The 24,719-nt window shown below is 41.7% G+C and overlaps 1 protein-coding gene across 2 annotated transcripts in view; it reads left to right on the top strand.

The window, feature by feature from the left end:
• The window catches only part of HTT (huntingtin), a 107,218-nt gene that overhangs the window by 12,104 nt on the left and 70,395 nt on the right, over window positions 1-24,719 (top strand). The window contains exons 4-15 of one of the 2 annotated variants that reach the window (XM_081021483.1): window positions 117-176; window positions 1,540-1,619; window positions 3,043-3,181; window positions 5,256-5,397; window positions 6,643-6,821; window positions 7,790-7,994; window positions 13,065-13,112; window positions 17,269-17,346; window positions 20,859-21,217; window positions 22,274-22,397; window positions 22,572-22,687; window positions 23,112-23,223. In XM_081021483.1, coding sequence (XP_080877609.1) covers window positions 117-176; window positions 1,540-1,619; window positions 3,043-3,181; window positions 5,256-5,397; window positions 6,643-6,821; window positions 7,790-7,994; window positions 13,065-13,112; window positions 17,269-17,346; window positions 20,859-21,217; window positions 22,274-22,397; window positions 22,572-22,687; window positions 23,112-23,223 — 1,642 coding nt within the window. The remainder of the gene's footprint in view (window positions 1-116; window positions 177-1,539; window positions 1,620-3,042; window positions 3,182-5,255; window positions 5,398-6,642; window positions 6,822-7,789; window positions 7,995-13,064; window positions 13,113-17,268; window positions 17,347-20,858; window positions 21,218-22,273; window positions 22,398-22,571; window positions 22,688-23,111; window positions 23,224-24,719) is intronic. The other variant, XM_081021484.1, reaches the window with a different exon arrangement.

Below are 24,719 nucleotides of genomic sequence, written 5' to 3'. Positions count from 1 at the left end.
TAAGAGTTAACTATCATAGCAAGTAAACCTGCAAACTTTTCAGTGCTTTATGTAATCTGTTGAAGCAAGGCATAGTTTGCTGATATTAAAAAAAATATTATTTTGTTTCCTTCTAGGCTTTGATGGATTCTAGTCTTCCTAGGTTACAGTTAGAACTCTACAAGGAGATTAAAAAGGTGAGGGGGTTTATTTGATGTTCTTAATTTGTTTGGATTTAGAGTCATACCTTTTTTTAACAAGATTTTGTGATTAATCACATAGTAAATATTTAAACTATTGTAACAGCAAACGCTAACAATAAACACAAAGGTTATTCTAAATCATATTAACAGTTTGACATGTTGGGTAAAAGATTCCTGCATTGCAGGGAATTGGACTAGATGATCCTCGTGGTCTCTTCCAACTCTACAGTTCTATGATTCTTTGAAATGTTGGGCTGTTTGGAAATAATCTTTCTCATCGTTAAAGATGCATTAGGAAGTATACAGGATTTGCCATATATTAATGAAGAGCTGAATTTTTATTAAAGACACTGGTTTGAGAACCTGTAGAAAAGTGATTTCCAAAACTCCACTCCCATATTTCCAAGTGGAACTGTTGTTCTTTTTTAGACATTGTTCACTCTGATCTTTCCAGTGGCTATACACATCCAAATACATACAGGCTTGCCCCCCATTTGTGCGTGATTGACTCACACAGCCACATGTATATGTGGTGCTGGGAAATAAATAAATAATTCAATACTGACCTGAAATGGTGGGAGAGAGCTGCAAAGTCCTTGTGGCTCATGAGGACACACTCCCCAGAGCACCAAGTCCAGAAAAAAGACTCCCGATGGCTCTAAAATGGCATGTGGGAGCTCTCACTGCTGTTGTGCTACCTTTCTCAACAGCTGTTGGGTGGGAAGCTGTATTTACTGCAGCAGACCCCCCACTTATGCGTGCAGGAACCTGGAATGTAACCCCTGTGTAAGGGGGGAGTTGCCTGTACAGTACTAACATTCTAAAAAGGTAAAGGGACCCCTGACTGTTAGGTCCAGTCGCCGACGACTCTGGGACTCATCTTGGTCTATAGGCCGAGGGAGCTGGCATTTGTCCGCAGACAGCTTCCGGTCATGTGGCCAGCATGACTAAGCCGCTTCTGTCAAACCAGAGCAGCGCATGGAAACACCGTTTACCTTTCCGCTGGAGAGGTACCTATTTATCTACTTGGGCTTTAACATGCTTTTCAACTGCTAGGTTGGCAGGAGCAGGGACCGAGCAACGGGAGCTCACCCCGTGGCAGGGATTTGAACTGCCGACCTTCCGATCGGCAAGCCCAAAAGCCTCAGTGGTTTAGACCACAGTGCCACCCACATCCCTACTAACATTCTAGTTAAAGGCTATTAATTGTGTGCCTTTAAAAACTCCTCTGAGTTTCTGCTCTGGATTTACCTTTTGTCTAGACTAGACTGTCCATACACATACCTTTTCATACTTTCTTTGTAAAATCAAGACTGAAATCCGTGTGACTGATATATTCTCAATTATTTCTGGATAGAATGGTGCTTCTCGAAGTCTACGTGCTGCTCTTTGGAGGTTTGCTGAACTTGCACATCTTGTTCGACCCCTGAAATGCAGGTGAGGTTGCTTTTCTAGAACAGATTGGAAGTAATAAGTCTTTGGGCCATATCTGGCTGCTCCAGACATACAAGCCTGAGCTGGAAGAAGGCACTCCAGGCCACAGACTCTATCTGTGCCCCACCAGGCAGAGATAAACCCAGGAAGGTAACAAACCCAGCAGCACCTTCAGCTTCATATCTGGTCTTTGAAGGGGGAGTGCAACCCCATCCAGGGGCAGTTTAATACATCCAGATCAATTGACTTCCCAATCCACAAAATCTCTATTTTACCTAGATTAACGTTCATCTTGTTCTTCTTTATGCATCCCAGTACTGCATCTGGGTACATGTCAAAGAGTTCCACAGCCTCCCCGTGGTTCTTAGATTGAAAAGCGCTAGCATCTGCATGTCAGTGACATTGCTCCACAGGTTTCCAGATGGTTTCTCTCAGAGGCTTTCTACAGAAATTGAAGTTGTACCCCAAAAAGCTGTCGATGGAACAGAAGTCACTCAGTACTGCTTTCTGGGACTCTCTGTCTAGGAAGTATCGCAGTCACTCTAACACAGTGCTTCCTAAGCCCAGAAGGATGCCCTGGTACATGGTTTCAAGTGCTCTGAAAAGCTCCAGCAGAACCAAGAGAGTTTTTACTCCCACCATCTAGTACAGGCCATCCAGCAGAGCACACAGTGGTTTTTCTACACTTACTGTATTTATTTTATTTATTGGCTAAGCACAGCAGCAGCCTATGCTGGAGTACTTGCTCCCCAGCAGGTCTTGCAGTTCTGCATCATTGGTAGACCGAAGTACGGATGTCATGTTGGTGTCTGTGTCAACCCTTACTTGGTGTTACTAACTGAATAGCTATGTTTCAGAAGGTTCAGCTTTTGGGCATGTGTTCTTTGGTGAATTGTGTGATCCTTTTCAGCAGGTGGCAGGGCCATTTGGGAAGAGAGCCATTGCTTTTTTTACATCCCTGTTTAGGATATTGTCCTCTGAAGGAAAATGGAATGTTGGATTTATCATGGGTTCTTTTCCTTAAGGGGGAAGAAGGGTATTATGCCTCACCCATTGGTTGGTTCTGAAAGAAGGCAAGGAAGGGTCTCTTTTTGTACCCTTTGTCCTTCTTCTTTGGTAGCCTCCTATATTCGGGCCATACCACCCCCACCCCATCCCAGTTACAGTGTTGTTGGGGTGAAATTCATTTTTTGCTTTTCATCTGGTTAGCCCCTGTTGCAATTTTTTTGCTTTTTTAAAAAATGAAGTCTGGTGTGCTCTTTAGCTCTGAAGAGAAGGTACACTCGTCATAATTCTAATATTTTTTCTGTTTAAGGAGAAAAATAGGATTGTGACACATCATGCAAACCTCTCAAGTGCATCAAACCTTTGAATATTATGTTCCAAACCACTGAAGAATACTTATATCTCTTTTTTTCCGTTACAGACCATACTTAGTAAACCTTTTGCCCTGCTTAACACGAGTGAGCAAGCGCTCTGAAGAATCAGTACAAGAAACGCTGGCTGCAGCAATACCAAAAATCATGGCAGCTTTTGGAAATTTTGCAAATGACAATGAAATTAAGGTATAATCATCTAAAATGTTTGCTGTAGTAAATGAAACAAGATTTTGCCCGCTTGTAAATTCACTGTTTAGAAATAGGCAAAATTGTTAGTTTGCAAAGGATTAATAGCAATTTTCTAATCCTAAATGGGGTTTAGTTCTGGAATAAAAGTTCTGGAATCTAAGTAGTTTAAAATGAATATTCTGTGGAAACATCTAGAAATCCTCAACTGACAGGATTTAAGTTTTATTTCATGTACATGGCATGGCTGAACTGGCTGGTTCATATGAAATACTAAACCATGGTTTACTGTTATTCATGAGGCCTTGAGCTTGCAAGCTCACATACTCCCTTCTCCTCCTCTAGCATACGTGTGAGGAGAAGACCAGAGGCTTCCACTTCTGTTTAAGACTAGCCACAGTTTAGCATTTGTGTCTGAACCTTAAAGTGTGGATAATCCTTAACTATAGCTAGTAAAAACAATCTAACTTGATAAAAGATGGTTTCAAGTTGACTTGATTCCACCAACTACAGTTGCAGCTAATTGCAATTTGTTGAGGTTTGAGCATCAGAGCAAGCTACAGGTAGGAAGAACCACAGGTTTTTCTTGTAACACTAAAATTTAATTTAGAATTGCAGGCAAATGCAGCCGCTGAATGAACATGGTATATTTCTCTTTCATGCATGTACACACACAACCATTCAGTCTCCCCGCCCCACAACATACTCGTGCAAGCTGGTAGACCCTACTTCCAGTTCTGTGGTGCAAGAATATTTTGCAGGCTTCCTTATCAAACTCTGTAATGCAATATCTGCATGTAAACTAATAATAACAACAACAACAACAATAATAATAATAATAATAATAATAATAATATCTTTATTGTCATTGCCCTCTTCGGGGACAACGAAATTACTTGACTGCTCCATAAAAACTCTAATTAATCAATACAGTATAATACAGCAAGGGAGATTAGATGACTTTCAAAGTCCGGGCTTCCCATTCAGGGCCGAGATCGCTCTGGAGAAGAAGCTGTTCTTAAGACGGCTCGTTCTTGTCTTCATCGTCCTGTATCTCCGTCCCGACGGCAAGAGCTCGAAGAGACAGTGACCAGGATGCGATGGATCTTTTACTATGTCCAGTGCCTTCCTATGGCACCTTGTGGCATAAATCTACTCTAAGGTGGAGAGTGGGCAGCCAACAATGCTCTCTGCTGCCTTAACAACCCTGCACAACCCCATCCTGTCCTGGGTAGTACAGCTTCCGTACCACACACATAAGCCATAAGTGAGCACGCTCTCAATGGCACAGTGATAGAAGGCAAGCAGCAGTTTCTGCGGAAGATGGTTTTTCCTTAGTATTCTCAAAAAGTACAGTCTCTGCTGCGCCTTCTTCACAAGCCCCCTTGTGTTGACACTCCAGGACAGATCCTCTTGTAATTCAATGCCCAAAAATCTGAACGTTGTTACCCTCTCCACCACTAAACCACAGAGTAAGGTTTAAGCTGAAGTTAAATCACTAGACCCTTCTAGTATGCCTCTGATAAAGCACTGGGGCCACCTGGAGGGGACTGGTAGCAAGTTATGACTTGTCAAATTGAAGCACTGATACTTGTGTCCCTGTTTTTAGCGGTTTTCTTTGTCTGTTATGCTCAGAAGGAAGCTCTATATTTTTCATTTTTTCCTCTCTAAGGTATAAAATATTCAGTAATTTCATTTGTTGGAGGCATTTGTAATGCAGTTAGTACTGACCAAATGCTGCTGTGCAGCACTGTGAGGAAATAGGTACATGCTGTTACCCTTTGGCAGAATACTTTTGCAGCGCTGCTAGAAGTGCACTGATGAATAGATGGGAGGACATTTGGTGCTATAGAGATGTGATTTCCTTAAGTGCTGTGATTGCAATTTAGGATAAATTTAGCTTATTTTCAGTGTGTATGGTAGATCAATATCATTGTTTCTTCGCTGAGAGTTTTTTCTTTATTATGCACAATCTAGTTTAAAAGTGTAGGTCAATCTCATTTTTAGTCAGTCGTAAAGAACCTAGTAAATGTTGGTGTCATCGAAACATTGATAAAAGCTTTATTCATTTTAGGTTTTATTGAAGGCGTTTGTAGCTAACCTTAAATCCAGTTCTCCTACTATTCGTCGAACAGCAGCTGCATCAGCAGTGAGCATCTGCCAGCATTCACGAAGAACACAGTATTTTTATACTTGGCTACTGAATGTATTACTAGGTAAGAAGGGCAACAATATTTTAGGCTTTAATAAAAACTGGGGAAATGTAATGGGGTATTTGTAATGGGGTATTATTGTACTGTTTCTCCCATACGATGAGCTGATTCAGACACAATGGCAGCCAAGGTTTGTGCTTCCCCCTTCTTTTTTATTTCTAATTTTGTGGATATATGGAAATCTGAACTGGCCAGCTGGGTAAAAACTGATATAAAATGAAAGCAATTCCATTGCTTGCAACAAAATTGGAAACTGGAGAAGAAAAAACAGGTTTGTTCATGTAGCACCGAGCCATGGCTTGACTTCGCTTCTGAGCAACTCCAGGGAAGACAAATGAAGGCAAAGTATTCTAACTAAATAAAGATGCATAGAATCATAGAATCATAGAATTGGAAGGGACCATGAGGGTCATCTAGTCTAGCCCCCTGCAGGAATCTCAACTAAAGCATCAGTGGCAGACAGCCATCCAACCTCTGCTTAGAAATCTCCAATGAAGGAAGTCATCTTTACTAATAAATAACAGGCCTTGAAAAGACCATGTTTTATGAATCATTCAGTAAGGTTTGCCTTTGAGCAATAAGAAGAGGCCTGTTGGATCAGGCCAAAGGCTGGTCTCGCCAGCTAGATACCTATGGGAAGTAGGACATGTGTACTACAGGACTTTCCCCATTTGTGCAAATGTTATTTAGAGATATATTGCCTCTGACGGTGGTAGGTCATTCATTAATCCTGATGCATTCTCAACTGGCAAGTATGGAAACTGCAGTACCCGGAAATACAAGCTATTCTTTGCAACCATGGGCTAGTTCAGATGTTGCCAGGCTTTGGTGCATCTCATATGTGAGGGGGTAGCATACTGTGTCAAGAGGGCTAATTTAACATGCACAAGAAGTGTAGGCATAAATCTGATTTCCGTAGTCCAGTTTCTTCACACACTGCAGTTATACTAGAATCCAGGGTCAGCACATTGTTAAACTATGGAATTTGCTTATACAAGTTATGACGGTCATCAAATTAAATGGCTTAAAAACAGGATTGGACAAATTAATGAGGAATAAGGCTATGGTAATGATAGATAGCTCATATACTACTTCCGGGATCAGGGGAAACATGCCTCTGAATGGGGGTGTCAGTGTGGAACAGCAACGGAAGAGGCCTTTTGCTGTTCCTTCTGGTTTTCCCCAGGCACCTGCTTGACTATTGTGGGAAATGTCTCAATTTTTAAACTGTGATGGTTATCTTTGCAGGTTTATTATTTCCCATGGAAAATGAATATCCCAGTGTCTTAATTCTTGGCGTATTGCTCACTTTAAGGTATCTAATACCTTTACTGCAGCAGCAGGTGAAAGATACAAGTCTTAAAGGTAGTTTTGGTGTGATACGGAAAGAAATGGAGATCTCTCCTTCCTTAGATCAACTTATACAGGTAGGAATAAAATGGCAGCTGTTCAGTTGTCATAGTCTTTTACATATTTTACAGAACACTTTAACTTTTACAGTGGTTCTGAAATCTACTGCTTTTGCTTTCTTTAAATATCATGGTCTTAGATGAGGAATTTTTTCATTCTCTTTCATTTATGTAATGGGCAGCCAATGATTTGGTCATGGTATAGCATGCAATGATGACTGCCCCCTTGTGCAACAGAAATGTGCTTATGCAATAAAACCTATTGTTTCTCTGCCCCAGAACATGCCCCCCAAATCTGCTCCAGATGGTCCACCGACTCACTAGAGCAGATTTTGCAGATGGTGGGAGGCTGCAGAGGAAGGAGAAGCCCAGTTGCACAAGCAGATGGTTCTCGGTCTGTGTCATTCTACTTGCAACAAGCAAATGACTATTTTCAGATTTATCCTAAATATTTCAAATAATCTGAATTGTTTACCTGTATTAGTTGTTAGCATAACTTTATGTATCCAGGAGTAAATATGAAGTCATGGATCAAATTCCCCAGGTGTACATAGAAGCTGATGGCAAGGGTGGGTATTCAGCCCCCCTAGTGGTTATAGGCAAAATTGCAAGAAAAAACTTCACTCTTGCAGGTAAATACCAAACGGTCTTTTTCAAGTTGTAGTTTTGTATATTGTAATCTGAGTGAAGCCACACCTTTAATTTAGAAAAAATACAGGAAAAAAATGGAATAGCAAATCAACACTCGCTTAGTGTTCTTAACTTAGATTGCCTGACCATAAATTGGCCAATTCCAGCTTCACCTTTTGCAGCACCCCACATGGTTTCAGTAGCTGTTGCTGAAAGTTGAGTTTGCCCTTGGAAGTGGCATCAGAGCAGCACAAGGTGTTTGGGGCGCAAAAATGTTGTGGAAAGCACATTTTATAGAAAGAGGCTTTCAGGAACATTCACAGAAATGTTTGAACCCTGATCTCCATGTCCTCTAGGTTTATGAATTGACACTGCATTATACGCAGCACCGGGACCACAATGTTGTGACTGGCTCTTTGGAACTATTACAGCAGCTTCTTAGAACACCCCCTCCTCCTCTCCTCCTCGCCCTCACTACTGCTGGTGCCATTGCGCAAGTCAATGCATCCAAAGATGAGACTACCAGCAGAAACCGCAGTGACAGCATAGTAGAATTTATAGGTAAGATACATATTTTTTCCCCAAAAAGCAATTGTGTGATAAGTCATCGTAAACATCTTCAGTTAAAATTTCTGGTTTTTACAATGACAGAATTTTAAAGCATGTTTAAAAAATCTTTCAGTAAAGGTGCCTTAAGAATACCAAGTAATTTTACTCAGAAGATCTAAACTATCATTCTGAGTTTGGGGTGAAGAAGGCATCCAGTGGTATGGGTTGCCTCTTCCTACTTCCTGGGAAAAGGCAGGGGACATGTGACCTAGAACTTCTGCCATTAGGTCCTGTCTGATAGGTGCTTCCACGGTTTGTTCCCCACCTTGCCCAGGAACAGAGTCCCTTGGCTTTAGTACCTATGGCCTCTGCCACGTACTCCTCCTCCATTGTTTTCTTCTAGACATCCATATTGCTGAAACCTCTTTTCTTGTCTTTTCTCCCTCCATTTACCTCTTTAAAAGTAAAACAATTTTATTCTTTGTCTGCTTTCTTCTCCTCTGCTCTTGGCTCCTTCTGGAAGGCAGACTGCCAAATCTGGATTTTAAAATAGGCCAGCAACATGTTTCTGTCACTAAAAGCTTCAGACCTAATGCAAGTCTCCATGGCTCTTTGAGCCATGCCTGAGTGGAGCAGGCAGAGATCTCTCTTCTTTGCCAGCTGCAACCCATTCATGCCAGCAACTGCTGTTATCAAGGCTTCCCAGTAAGGCAGCAACCATGGAGAATTCAGGGCAAAACTATTCTTTCCAGCACAGTTGATGTGAAGGGAGACTGTATGCATGCCCAGCACCTTATCTGACGCCTTACTTATTAGATCCATTCCTTTAGTGTCATAACAGAGCAATTTCCAAGGAGGAATTTTTTTGCTGGGTTCAGCTATAATCACTGAATGGAAGTGCAGCATGACATTAACTTCATTATCTCTCTTCAGCCTGCCAGCAAAGATCACTCTCCTAAAAAAACCAAAAACCAGTTAGTGCTTCTCAGACTTTGTTTCTGGTCAGAGTCCAGGGGGAAAAGGCCAGAATGAGACTTGGCACCAGTGAGGTCTGCCTTGGCACCAGTGAGGTTTGCCTGGCATCCTTTGGTGCCATTTGGCAGATTATGGTGATGATTTTGCTGTCTATTGACGATGCAGTTTTGCTGTTTTGTTCAGTTGTTTTATAGACTTTTATATGGCTTTTATTATAATGCATTTAATGCCATCCTTTATGCTTTTAAAATCAGTAAGTTGCTTGAAGATTTCTCTGTCAACCAACTAATAAATTGCTGCTAATATAAGTCATCTTTCTTTGTTGTGGATGCAGCAACTACAGGCAGCAACTGTTTTAGACGTGTCTGATATGTGTGTGACCACAACTGTTCGCATTGCGCCAAACCCAGAAGTTACCCAAAACGTCACAAAAGGGGACGGAACAGGGTGTTTGCAGACTTTTTCGATGGTGTTTCAAATATACACAATTTCACTTAAACATGTGGTGCCTTGGAACCTAACCCCCATGTAAATTGGGAGTTGCCTGTATTTAATTTTCTGCCAAGGCTATAGCAGCCAATACTATGGGCAGGAGATCAATTTGGCTTCACCACTGGAATCTTGATTTTGCCTCCTAATGTAATTAGTTTCCCTTCTATGCACATAGAATCATAGAATTGTGGAGTTGGAAGGGGCCCCAGAAACACACTGATCCTGATAGTTATCTTGATTAGGATCGCTCCCCAAGGCTCACCTCTATGCAGACCTCTGCAAAGGCTTCTCTTCTCTTAGCATTTAGACATTGTGCACCAATGTCACAAGCAGATATCTCTTACTTGATAGGTGACAGTAGCTAGGGATGCAGAACTTTAGGCTTGGGGGCCCATTACTTGGCACAGGCAGTGCACAAGACCTGGTCGTTTCTAGACAATGTCTCAGTTGGCTGGCATTCCAGGCAATCAGCCTTGTCTTGCTGTCCTTTCTGCCCCTAATTCAGCAAAATTGTATGCTGGTAAAAACAGACAGTATGTGTACCAAAGCCTGTTTCATTTGACAAGGGGGCAACTGTTCATCCCACATCTGGGTGGATAACAAACTCATAACAGTCTTCACACAGCACATCAAAGGGACCCACAATACCACTGCGGACTTCCTTACTCACAAAAGATTAGAACCAGGGGAATGGAGAGCAGCACTAGATCTGTTGCCAAGAATGCTTTGGCTCTTTAGTAGACCTGTTTGCATCTCCAGCAAACATAAGTCGCTCTGCTTCTTCACCAAACGCTATCAAGAGCAGAGGCTGTGGACACTCTCAGATCTTCTAGGCAAAAGGGACTGCTCAACACCTTCACAGCCACTGCCCTCCCCTTCAGAGGCCTGTCTTAAGTAGAGAAAGCCACACTCCTAGTAGCAGAGGAGGTTGTGGTTCTCAGAAATCCTCCAGACCATTCACTGGTTCCCCCCTACAGTGGGATATCTACTTTCTCGTGGATCCGTTATCTATCCACACCAGAGGTGGCTCCTGTTAGCCACCTGGCATCTGAAAGGCATGTCCTCCTAGAGCTTGGCTAACCATCTGTGGTAGTGGACACCATGTTTCACCTAGGAAGCTTCAGATGGGGCAATCTGCAAGGACCTTAAGTACAAGACAGTGGGCATAAGCTGCTGCAGCTCCTTCAGGGATTCAATACTGGTCTCAAACAGAAGACCCTGTGTGTGCAGCTCTCAACAGTATCTCTTGTTCTTTCCAAAAGGAACATAAAACAGTTATAACATACCCTTGCTTGAAGTGTTTTTAGAACATGCATTGCTACTTCGCCCTCCCATGATGTATGTGTTCCCCATTGCAACCTGCATGTTGTCCTCAAAAGCCCTGATCCAACCATATACAGGAGAACTCCTTAGATTGCTGTCCTTAGTGGTGGCCTTCCTATTAGCCACTAACTCGCTTAAATGATTTCAGAGCTGGAAGCTTTCTTCATAAAACAACACCTTTGTCTTTTCCGCAAAGAGAGCCATTTTGCACACTGATCCAGCTTGCATACTAAATGTTAATTCCATTTCCCGCAGGACTCAAGCTTTTTACTTCTGTCCCCAAACACCTCCCCCAAGCTGGGCAAGAGCTGGGTTCTTCAACCCTACATCAACCACACAAAACACTTTAGGCAGGCTGATAGTTTGTTTGTCCCTTTTCCTTCAACCTCTTTGGGATAAAAAGTTCAGTCAAAGCCTTAATGCATATTTCACCATGACCTTTGAAACACAGCTCCTTCATAAACCTCAGAATGTCATGGCATACACTACTAATCTTCACTACCATGCCTCTCAGTGAGATCTGCTGAGCCACCACATGTGTCAAGGAGCTATCAAGTGAGCCCAGGTTGACCACAGGGCAGGGACACACGGAAGGCACAGAATGTGATTAGCTTTTTATTATCGGAAAATATCAACATAGTCCTCTGGTTCATCTTAATCCAGCTGAGAGGTTGCTGAAACTGACCACTGGCCCTTCCCTCCCCTCTCTAGCCTCTCACTCTGGATCCTTCCCAAGCAAATGAAGGACTGGGACTGTCCTGCTGCTGTGTAGCAAGGGCAACCTCTGACTATCTGAGTCTGCACTCATACTGTGACTCTCAGCCTCTAATCCTGTCCTGGAAGTGCCTCCTTCTCCTGATCCCCTTTGATTGCTCAAACTCCCTGCTTCTAGCACCTCCCAGCTCAGGCTTCCGCAAAGCCTCTGCCCTCCAGATGTTTTGAGACTACAATTCCCATCATCCCTGACTACTGATCCTGCTAGCTAGGGATCATGGGAGTTGTAGGCCAAAAACATCTGGAGGGCCGAGTTTGAGGAAGTCTGTCCCAGTTCATCCCTTCTGCAGACTGCTCTTCAGTGTCCCATCACCATGATCCGGGATCTAACTCGTTTTCTTCTGTGTCCTCCCTGGGGGCTCTTGGGCAGCCGGCTTCCACCACTCTTTCTCATCTAGTCAGTTCCTGACAACATGTGAGTCACCTTCCACATTCATCAGATACGAATGACTGAAACATTCACTTTAGATGATGAAGCCTTTGGAAGGAGTGTTGTACAGCATATTCACTGTTTCCTAGAATTGGCCCTTCTAATCCATTTGCAGGTTAGCTTTTACATAGCCTGCATTATTGGATGCCTCCTGCACACTAAACCTAGAAAGGAACACTGGACACTTAATACGAGGATTCCTTCTAGAGGCCTCCAAGCTGCACTATGGGCTAAGCATTAGCTGATACCAGCATGAGGCAGTCAGAAGGCTAAGCCCCTCACCCCAGCTTTTTGCAGCTAATGTTGGGTCTCCCTCTTGCCTAACGGGAGTCCAGTCTTTCCTTCCTTTTACTCCCCCTTGTTGCCTGGCCTTTTTTGTTGTTGGCTCTTATGTCTCCTCAGTTTTGCTCTGTCTCACAGTTGGCCATGGGACTGAACTGGGGAAGAGTCAGACAAGACCTAAAAGCAAAAGTTCTAGGTAACATTCTCTCTGCCTTTTCCTGGGCAGTAGGAGGAGACAACCCACATTGCTGGATGTCTCCATCACACCATGCCAGAAGGAATCTTCATGGTAAGTGTCCTGTGTTCCTTTCTGGATGCATTTAAGTGTGGAATTCCAGAGAACCATGTTAGTTACTCTACAAAGATTCCTGTGGTACCTTAGAGACTACTAGAAGTTATGGCATTATAAACCTATTGCCCTTCAAGTTGCCGTAGAAGTCTCTTTTTGTTAAGTGTTCGTAGCCAATCCTTGTACTGAAGCTACATTCAGTTGGAATAAATGATGAGTTCCAGTTTTCTTGGCCTTTATTTCTCCTTTCATTGCTTAGATTTTATAAAAATGTTCATTTCTGATTGTAACATTTAAAGATGACCCTTATTTGTTCACACTTTATGAGAAACTTAACCAATATCCAGTAGTAAAGTTTGCTGCTGATTGTTAGAAGAAGGAAATACTTTATAGTATTATTTTTAATGGTGGCTAACAACAAATCTTCTGATACCTCATTTCTCAGAGGCTATTGAAATTGCTTCTTGATAATCACTCTTATCTATGCTTTGATTTGTTACTTTCTGTAATTTTGCAGCTGGAGGGGGGTCTTCATGCCGCCCTGTTTTCCCCAGAAAACAAAAAGGTGATTATATATGAAATCACAGTCTCTGACTTTACATTTTCTACCCTTTTCATTTCTTTGACTTGGTAAATATTGGTTTCCATTAACATATCTTGTTTGGCTCTTCTTTAATTACACACCTGTCACTAAGAGAATTCAACACATTATTATCATTTTCTTACTTTTGGCATATACAGTTGGTATTTTAAAAATATGGAAAACTTTTTTTTTTATTTCTTATAGCCATTCCTTGCTTTTTGCTATTCTCAAAATTGCATATGGCTTTGGCTAAATGCTTGATTTGTCTATGACTGTTTCTTTTGACTACCATAGCTTGCTTTGAATAAAAGTCAAAACGTTTTTTTATAACCTACTTTTAAGTTTGCTTTGTTCATTATGTTTTCAACTTCTGTGGTATTTGTGTAATGCATGCTTATGTATTGCACATATTAAATGCCTCTTCATATATAATATGTATTCTTTGCTATCACAGTCTATATAATGATGGCTTGGATCTAGGAATGACTTGAATGAGTGACAAAGTACTTCTGATTGCACAAGGCAGTCCTGCTGTGGTCTCATAATTTCCCCACCCCACTGTAGCCTCTGGTGCCCCATCACATACCACCCAAAAAGTATTTTGACCTTCAAGAGAGACTTATGGGGTGTGTGTGTGTGCAAAAGACTACAGTGGGTTTGGAATGGTGGAGCTATGAAAGCCACATCACATAAGCAGAGTTCTATGAATCCAACCCAAATTAGAATTTTAACTTTAGACCTTCAGTTTTACCTTTAGATTAGTTTATCTGGATTGAAATGAGACAAGTTTATGTGAATTGATTACTTCTCTTTTTTAGATCTTGACATGGTTTAATGCTGTGTGGAGCCCAATTGAGCTGCTAGACTCACATGCTCTCTGCCCTGCCCAGGTCCCTCTTCTCCTAATTGCATGCATCTGGGAGGGAGGTACTACTGAGATTAGTTAGCATTGCATACCAACCAGGAGTCCTTGCTTAAAACCAACTCTGACCAGCTTCAAGATAAACCACCTTCAAACCATGTGTTTATAAAGCCAGTTTGTTTAAATTCTAAGTTTTTACATAATGCCAAGCCTAGATTCCACAAAGCTCCTGTGGCTGAAGAAGAAGAGAGGGAGGCTGTGCCTTAGCCTGGCAGTTCACTCTTGCTTGTCCACAAAGCACTAAACTATGCCCAGTTCTGTTATTAAGGCCAGCAACATTTTCCCCCTTAAGACTGGCCTAGGTCAATTGGAGAGGCACGGCTTGCTGCATATTATAACTTGCATTAGTGTTTCAGTAGTATATTGTGTTGGTTTATATTGGGACTTGGTAGCATTTTCCATCCTGAGGGCTGCATTCCTTTCTGGGCGGCTTTCTAAAAGCCACATGCCAGTGGGGTGGAGCCACAGGTAAAAGTAGGTGAAGAAATTAATGCACATTTTACCTTTGTACAGTAGGCTAGCTTCTACAGTCATTCCTCTCCGTCTTCCACCCAGTCCAGCAAGAGTGATTAGAATTCAAGGACAAGGGCCTTGAAGAACACAGGGCCTTTGCCCTGAAGCAGGGCCCGTGAAGGGTATGACCTGGGAAGAGTTTTGAGGGCCACACAGAGAGGAATGGCTTGTGGGCCTGAAGTCCCCCACACCTGCTCTTCATGCTCTTTGTGTCCATCAGCTGGATCTTAATCTTGTCCATTAGAAACACTTCAGTATATGAAATGGTGTCAGTATTCTGTAGGAATCTGTATTAGCTCAATCCCATGTCATGCCAGTACCATCTGTTCTGCAGCAGAGGACATTATTTACAATCCTGGATTTCTGCCAGAACCACTGATGGCTGAAGGCATTTGTTTAAAAAAAAGTTATGCAAAAACTTGCTAAGCCATAGAGGCTTACATTACAGCATAAAGGGGCACAGGTGGCGCTGTGGTCTAAACCACTGAGCCTCTTCGGCTTGCCAATTGGAAAGTCGGCAGTTCGAATCCGCACAACGGGGTGAGCTCCCATTGCTCTGTCCCAGCTTCTGCCAACAGTTCAAAAGCATGCCAGTGCAAGTAGAAAAATAGGTACCACTGCTCCAGAAAGGTAAACAGTGTTTCTGTGCGCTCTGACTTCTGTCACGGTGTCCCGTTGCACCAGAAGCGGTTTAATCATGCTAGCCACAAGACCCGTGGACAAACGCCGACTCCCTCGACCTGAAAAGCGAGATGAGCGCCACACCCCATAGTCACCTTTCACTGGACTTAATTGTTCAGGGGTCCTTTACCTCTACATTACAGCATACTGCAGTAGTCTAGGTTGAGCCTAGACAGAGTCACATGTGATAATGGCTAGGTCTACCTTTACCAGGAAAGTTAGTAGCTGGCACACTAGCTGAAGCAGTACAGTCGCATTCCTGGCCAGGTCTGTAATCTGATTACCTAGGAGCAAAACCAGATCCAGTGGCACTTCAGTTTAAACCTGCTCCTTCAAGAGGAGCACTATTTTCTTCAAAAGAGGCTAAACATCTAATCCTGGATTTGCTGTCCTACTGACCAACCTTATGTCTGGTTTTGTTAGGCTAAATCCAATCCATTGTTACATCCAGGCATTGATTTAGAGTTCTTGTGCCTCCTTAGATGGATGGAAAAGTAAAATAAATCTGGAATATTGTATATTGATTGCACTGCAGTCTGCATCCTGAAAAGTGGCTTCCTATAGCAGTTGTGACTTGAGCTGACTCAGGAGCTACCTGCCTGTGATGGGTATATTTGCTGCTGGAGGCAGTATGCCTCTGAATGCCAATAATTGGAATCAGAAGTGGGGAGAGTGCCGTTGTGCTCAGATCCAGCTTTTGGGTTTCCATAGGCATCTAGTTGGCTAGAACAGGATGCTGGACTAGATGGGCCTTTGGCCTGATCCAGCAGTCTCCTCTAATGTTGTTTGCATTGACTTCGTTCCTCCTGTAGGCTAGGTTCCAGAAGGAACCTTCCAGAAGGTGGTGATGAAGGAATTCTTCTTGGCTCTTGGCCTTTGGGGTCTCATAGAGTTCCATCTCGTCTCCCATGCTTCTTTCTCTCTACTTCTCTGCCACCCTGATTGCTTTACTCTTCTTCCTCCCACCTTACCAAGTAATGTCATGGGGAAAAGGGCCATTTGCTTCCTTAAAAAAAAAGTATGTTACTGGTGTTCTGTGCTGCAGGGGAACACCACACAAACCGGCTCCAGCTGCATTGGCCACCTTCATTTCCCAAAGTGACAAGGCAAATGAAATCGGCTGCAGCCGCATGAAAACCGGTACTGGGTCGGTGAAGTTTTCAGCCTACTCAGTTGCATGGAGGAAATTCCACATACCTGGGCAGAACTCCTGATCAAGAATGGTGGCCAGGCGGGCAGTTAGAGAGAAGTCTGTGTTTCAGACTTCCTTACCGTTTAAATTAGAAAAGCAGCCCTTGGTGGAACCTTTGAAGGTCTAATAAATAATGATTTGCTGGACAGAGATAATTCCTCAGAAGACAAAAATATATTGCCCTTTAGTAAGTCTCACATTGCCTTTAAATAGGCAGATACCTATTGTTGCTGTGGATTCTTCATATTATTGGCAATACATGCGGCATTCCAACCACTTTATTCTTCAAAGTGAACATGATGTTTCCCCTCACCCATAGAGCCACAAATGATGCCTGCCCACTGCTGACATGTCAGAGTTTCTGCCTGCCACTTCCTCCAGTCCAAGCATCTCTAGACAACATCTGTTTGGAAGGGCAAAAGGAAGTGCTTGCAGTTCTCTGGACCGGGACACTGATCTAGATTTTTATACAGGAAACTAAAAAAAAATAGCCATTTAAATGCTACCACCGGTTCTCTTTATATTTTGGTTCTGTTTATATTTTAAATATATGAACTTAAAATTCTTGAAGTATTTTGTGCTCCTTTGCCAACATTACTATCCACTATCTCACTATCCATTTCTGGTCCATTTCTAAGTATCTTTTGGGGTGCTAGCTATTGTATTTTCTTTCTATTAATGTTGTTTTAGTTCCTCACAGTACATCTATTTTAAACATTACATTACAAATACTATTACAGTAAATACTTCGCAAGCAGATAATTGAATTGTTGTGTGCAGAGTTTTACAAGAAGCAAAAAATCTAAACAAATTATTGCCTTGGTTATCAGCTAAAGTACTTCTAGGAGAAGAAGGTTTGGAAGATGACACTGAAACAAGACCTGAAGGCAGCAGCGCCGGTTTCGCAGGTAGATCTTCTTCTTCTTCTTCTCATGTTTGTTGTTAACATCTCTGTAATCTGTTCAACTCCACCCATTATAGTTTTTTTGTCAGTCATGAAAACATTGCCCTATAGCTAGAAGGCTGCACGTAGTGATAAAATGTTTTAAATGAATTAACCTAAAAACTGTACTTATAGAAATTTTGCTGTTGAAGATCAGACAGGAAAAGACATCTGTGCTTCTGTGATGTGTGTGAATTCCCTGTGGTCATAAGGCTATAGCCTTTTAATTGGAAAACTCCATATGAATTCCAGAGTTCCAGAGAATAGTATTTTGTTTATGTTAATATCTTGGGTGATTTCTAGTATGACACAGTGGTGCCTCGCAAGACGAAATTAATCCGTTCCGCGAGTATCTTCGTCTAGCGGTTTTTTCGTCTTGCGAAGCAACCCTATTAGCGGATTAGCACTCTTAGCGGTTTAGCGGCTATTAAAGGCTTAGCGGCTTAGCGGATTAGCTGCTAAAAGGCTATTAAAGGCTTAGCGGCTTAGAAAAAGGGGGGGGGGAGCGGGAAAAAAAATCTCAAGACTCGCAAGACATTTTCGTCTTGCGAAGCAAGCCCATAGGGAAATTTGTCCTGCGAAGCAACTCAAAAAGGGAAAACCCTTTCGTCTAGCGGGTTTTCCGTCTTGCGAGGCATTCGTCTTGCGGGGCACCACTGTATTATGTAGAACAAAGCAATTGTGAAATATGTCAAGATATTTTATAAAGGCTGAAACCAAGCCACTATTCAGTGATTAGATTGGGTAACCACCTGGAACCCACTTATATACTTATTTAGGTTCCATGACTAAAGAAGGCAGGATATAAATGTCAGAAAATAAATAATGAATACATTTAGGAAGACATGTCATTCTTCGATATATTACCTTTTGGTAAAAACTCAAGAAAAAACAGGGTTTCACAATTTTTGCTTGTCATACCTATCATGGTGAGTGTTCTCCTCCTCTCTGGTGAGAATGGCAGTCTCAGCCTTTCTACCAACCTAGTTTTCCAATAATAATAATAATAATAATAATAATGCATTTTTCAAAGGCTTGATAAATACAACAAATTACCTTTGATCATCTCATATCCCATAAATCCCTCCATAGTTCCCTGTTTATTCCTTGTTATGCTGTATATCCTTTAATACCACCCATTTTCACCTAGTTGTTTACTGCTGCTTCTCAGTCTAACTCTGCTTGGAAGTTTATTTGATTCTTATATCTCTTTAAGTAGTCTCCAAAGAATTTCCCCTCATCCCTTACCTGTAGCTCATCTTGATTTCTTATCTTTGCTGTCATAGTGGCTAGTTCTATACTGTGGTACCTCAGGTTGCAGACTCTGCTAACCTAGAAATAGTACCTTGGGTTAAGAACTTTGCTTCAGGATGAGAACAGAAATCACACAGTGGCGGGGCAGCGGGAGGCCCCATTAGCTAAAGTGGTGCCTCAGGTTAAGAACAGTTTCAGGTTAAGAATGGACCTCTGGAACGAATTCAGTTCTGAACCCGAGGTACCACTATATAGACAATGAATTTGTTTTGCCATTCCTTTTGCCAAATTTTGTTTAAATTTTGGAGTTTCTTTGTCCTTCCATCTTTGTGCATAGATTATTCTGGCTGCTGTCGTTGCATGTAGGAAAAAGCCGAGTACCTTCTTAGGGATGTCTCCAATATACCTAGTAAGAAGGCCTCCGTTTTGGGGGAGAATGGAAACCTTAACCTCTTTTTTAATTCTGTGTATATCATTTCCCAATATTCTTTAGCTTGTTTTCAGGACCACTACATGTGTATGAAGGTCCCCTCTATCTATTGGCATTTCCACTGTAGTTTGGATCCTTTTTTGGTACATTTTCACAAGTTTGCTTAGGGTCAGATACCATCCATACATCATTTTTTGTAGATTTTCCCTTAGGGTGTAGCACACCAAAAAGTTCATTGTTGTCTTCCGTAACCTCTCTGAAGCCGTCATTTCTATGTTGTGGCCTCTATCTATTGTCCAATGTGTCATAGTTGTCTGTGGCATCTTCCAACCTAGTTGTTGTAGAGCAGGGATGGGGATCCAGATGTGACCGTCCCTTTTGGGCCACTCATGGCAGGTGATGGGGTTGCCTATTCCTATGCTGCTTGCCTCCCCTCCCCTCATGATGAAGAGAAATTTACCACCAATACCCCCTTTGAGCATTTCTTCTTTATGGGAAAGACCCAGATTTGAGTAATATCCATGTTATGTGCTGTAGAGAAAGGATGTAGGTAAGGGTGTGGGGAGGGAACTGATTTTTCACCTGTTACCAACCTTTCGTTCATGAGCATTTATATACTGGTAGGAATAATTCTCATACACTGGGAAAGGGATATGGGTCATAATATTGAAATGGCAGCATGAGAGAAATTATGGAATGTAGATACAAAATTCACAGTATGCTATACATTAAAAGAAAATTATATGAAAATGATATATAGATGGTATAGAACTCATAGCAAATTGGCTAAGATATGTAAAACCAAATTGGATACATGCTAGAAAAAGAAGGTACCTTTTACCATATGTGGTGGTCATGTAAGATAGTGAAAGCTTTCTGAGAAATGATTTATAATGAACTGGAAAAAATGCTGAAGGTATCTTTTATTTAAAAAAACCCCAGAATCCTTCCTTTTAGGAATAATAATTTCTGCGCATAAATCATCCTGGCAGCTGTTGTGCACATAAACAGTTTTTTTCCTGTTTTCTGGGTACACAACGGCTGCCAGGATGATTTATGCACAGAAATGGAAAGAAGAAACAGTTCCAACCAAGAAGGAGGACTGGCAGATAAAACTGATGGAGTATGCGGAGATGGCTAAACTTGTGGGAAGAATAAGGAATCAGGAAGAAAGAACTTTTAATAAAGATGGGGGAAAGTTTGTTGAATATTTGAAAAATTATTGTAAAGAATTTAAAACATTAACAGTGTTAATTTAAAATGAGCAATAAAGATAATGTAAGGAATTTTTTAGGGGGAAATAAGGAATTAAGGCATTAATTTGGATATGCAGCAGTAAAGACAAAATAGAAGGAACCAGATATTGGGGGGAAGGGAAGTTGATTTGATGTGTATTCTTGGTTTTGTTAAATAATTTTTGTTTTGTTGTAAAACTGTAAAATGATAAATAAATTTATAAAAAAAGAACAATTCTAGGCATTGGTCAGCATTTTTAGCGTACTTTACCAGCATTAAAAAGAACCTTGTATGCTGAAAGCTCTGAACATTCAGCTTTGGCTCTGCATGGTGTTAAGTTTTATCCGTTAGGGTTAAGATGCTAGCCAAAGGCTGTTTTAGATGAAGCTTGAAAAATTAGATAGGGATATTTGCATATTAGCAAGTGACTGTTAAGACATTTAGCTTACTTATTTTATTTTGTAGGTGCTTTTAGGTGTTTCTGGATCTTTATGGGTTTCTCTTACCTTTTTAATGGGTTCCTGGATCTTTGTGGGTTTCTCTTACCTTTTTTTTAGCTACTATGAAGAGTGACTTAACTAGTGAAGTAGCTGCTTCATCAGCTTTGTCGACAGCTGCGCCTGCAAGTTCAGGAGCTGATTCCTCAAGCTATGACATCATAACTGAGCAACCACGTTCTCAGCACACACTGCAGACAGAGTCAGATCTGACAAGTTGTGATTTGACTTCAGCTAACAAAGGAGATGCTGATGATGACGTTCTTAGCGGAAGCTCCAGCCAAATCAGTGCTGTCCAGTCAGACCTTCTGGTAGACTTGAATGATGGCACTCGGGCCTCCTCTCCCATTAGTGACAGCTCTCAGACAACTACAGAAGGCCCTGATTCAGCTGTCACTCCCTCTGACAGTTCTGAAATGGTGAGTGCTCAGTGGGATTCCAAGTGGTTACTGGGAAATCTGATTCATTGCATCCCTTAGTTTTTTGGCAAAAAGTAAAGGTTTAGACATACCTGCCTCTTATCCAGTAGCACTTTAAAGGTTGCTGTTTCTTTAAACATGAGGTGGTTTGATGTCATTTTAGCACTTCTGATGCTGCTTTATTTTTACATTACATAACTATAACCCTTCTAGACAACCAAATTGGGCAGTGAGTCAGTCTAGTTCCAAACACTGAGCAGACTAACTATACATCTTACACCTTGCAGTACTAAGAATATTGTTGTTGTTGTTTAGTTGATGAGTGGGGTCATAAAGAGTCGGACACAACTAATTGACTAAACAACAACAATAACAGCAGCAACAACAACAACAAAGCCCTACAAGGTATTCTGGCAGTGATGGGGAGGGGAAAGGACAGGAGAAGCCCCTTCTTTCTGATTCTGCCACCCGTTTAAATTAAAGCAGACAGGGACAACCTTTTTCAGCCTGATTGCCTCAGTAGAAAGTATTTGTGGCTGCTTTTCAGGACTGGGGATATATGTGTGCACTTAAAATCCCTTTGCGCACAAACAGGGTTAAATATGTGTCTTCTGTTAACATACCCAGGCATGCCCTAGATCTAGGATCCAAGTGCTGCTTTAATTTTTTGTTGTTATGGGAAAGAGGGCTAGTCTCAGAACATGGACCAATAGATATTGGGAGTGGCAGTCCTTTAAGTACTTGGATCCTAAACTGTTCAGAGTGTTGTATTGTCAGTACCTACATCTTGATTTGGGGCTTGTAGTTTGCAAGCAATCATAACTTTGAAGATCAGTGTCACATGATCCCATCTAGCTACCCTGCTTAACTGCCTGGTCATCACATTCTGGACCATCTTCAAGCTTCAAGGGGAACATTTCCAGGGTTATAGCTAGAAATGACAGAGTGAGGATTTTGTGAGATGGTATGGAACTATAAAAGAATATGTGTGACAGACAGATTTCTAAGTTGGGATTAACTGCACTGTTAAACTGTTTTTACACTTTTACATTTTAGATTCTTGAGGGAAATGAAAGCCAGTATTCTGGAATGCAGATTGGACAGCTGCAAGATGAGGAAGATGAAACTGCAAATGTCCTCCAGGATGAGTCAGCTGAGGCTTTCAGAAATTCTTGTGTTGGTATGTTCATTATAAGGAGAAAGTCTGTGAGAAAATATTTACTGAACTGTCTCATTTAGAATGAAGCTCTCTTAGGGCATTTTTTTTTTACTTCTAATCATTGATCCTACATGTTCATATTTATTGTTTGAGGTGGAAGTCAACCATCACTTTCATTGCTTTCCTTTTTTTAAGCCCTTCAGCAACCCCATTTATTAAAGACCATGGGTCATAGCAGACAGCCTTCCAACAGCAGTATGGACAAATTTACATCAAAAGAAGAACTGGACCCCAGTGATTATGAAAATAAGGTAAGACAGTTCACATTCAAGGGTTAAGTGTATCTGAAAGCCGTTTATAATGGAATATGTCAGCAAAGGTGAATGGCAGGAGAATATGATCTTTCTTAGGGCCTGTCCATATAATACTTCTCAGAGCTAAGCCCTGGTTTGGCTTAGTGCTGCTTTTGAACCTGAGCTCATTGTTCATCTCCTCTGGGCAAGTGCACAAGCAGTAAGCCAAGAAAAAACCTTGGCTATAGCTCATAGTTTGTCTGAAGCAAGACAAACTGCAAGCCCAGCTTTGGAAGTAATGCTAAGCCAAACCGTAGCTTAACTCCAGATAGTGTTGCAGTAACAGAATAGAGCAAAGAGCGAAGGGCCATTATATTTGTTACCTTTGTTACAAAGAACCTATATCTTTATTACCAATATATAATTTGTTTGTTTTTAACAGCTCTCCAGAATTAAAGGCGATATTGGTTGTTATACGGATGGAGATGCTGCTCCGCTAGTTCACTGTGTCCGTCTCCTGGCTGCCTCTTTTCTTCTTACAGGGGAGAAAGGTGGTAAGTAGTATAAATACCACTAGAAACCACCTCTTCCTGCTTCTCTCACTTAATATGGTTAATACCTGATTGGCTAAAATTCTGATTAGCAAAGAACTGAAATGAATGATTTGTTTGAAAACATAATTTAGGCTTCATAAAGCATGGTTTGTTGCTATGATTCCAACTCGCTGAAGCCATATGAAAGAAGGCAAAGTCAAGAACAGTTTGAGAGACTTTGGTTCCCTTTTATTAATTATAAATATATGAAACAGGAGTGCGATTTAGAATGATTCAAAGCTTTCTCAGTGCTGATATGTATAATTCCTAGTTTATTGTCAGGAGCCGTGCAAGTTGGTGTTAACACTTTATTAGCTAAAACACAGCCTGCACAGACTTGGTGGAGTGTCAGACTTAATGAGCTCACCCACTCTTTCCTGGAGGGGCTGGCCCTCATGAAGCAGTTGCTGAGACTGAAGGTCCCTGCCTCACCACTGCTGCCTAAGTCCCCTCCTCTCTAGGGTTTTTTCTGAGCAATCAGAGACTGTGTCGACACACAGTCAATCACTCCTCCACTCTTTTCATCCCCTTTCTGGTTCTGGGAGATAAGGAGGAAGAGGAGATTGTTTCAGCAAGAGGGAGAGGCACCCGTGACTCTTCACAACTCTGACTTTCTCTTCTTCTTAGTCTCCCTCCTCCACTCCTTCAGCTTCTGCCTCTGATTCTGGACTTCTTTCTGACCCCACCTCCTCCATATCTTCTCCCTCTTCTCCCTGTAACCTCTCATTGTTTTCCCACCACCACTCCCCGGGCTCTGAGCCTTTGCTGGTGTTTTCCTTTTCCTTCTAAATTATGGGGAACTGAAACACCAATAACCTTTGCATTAAAAAATTGTTTCAGCTATGGTTGGTGCAAAATTCTGCCACAGCTGGAATATGGTCATGATTTTGATATTACAACTGGGAATGTTGTTTAGTGAATTGGGGGGCAGACAGAAATCTGTGGCAGGTTCAATAGGCCATGCACCACTATACTGGCTTTCTGCTGATGTCTTAAAGCTATGCTATAATATAACAGGTGCGCTGTGGGTCCAACAGACTTTGCCAGAGGCTGTAGCTGGCACAGTGGGATTTAGTTCAACAAACAGGGAGACGTTCCACTGTATAAGCTGTATCCATTACTAAGGACCATTGAATGTGGCATTTACTGATGATGTGATGGGGTATATTTAGATACACAGAGGTTTTAGGAAAGATCTGGTGAGGGCTGCAGTTCACCAGGTGATCAAGAACTGGATAGATTCCTCCAGGATACAGGAAATAGCAGTAGAATGCCCTAAAAACATTTCACTCTTAAGACAACATTTTCTGGAGTGGAATTAGTGTTTTTTGTCCATTTCCAATTCTGACAGTCTACTTTTTTGTTACTTTTCCCTATTTAACTACATAGCTTGACTTCATAATATTTTAAATATTACTTCCTATACTTTGTATAATGGCTTCTCGTTACTGCAGTAT

The sequence above is a fragment of the Podarcis pityusensis genome (genome assembly GCF_964106645.2).
Source record: "Podarcis pityusensis genome assembly, chromosome: 9".
Classification (NCBI taxonomy): domain Eukaryota; kingdom Metazoa; phylum Chordata; class Lepidosauria; order Squamata; family Lacertidae; genus Podarcis; species Podarcis pityusensis.
This window is presented reverse-complemented; position numbering and strand designations above follow the sequence as displayed.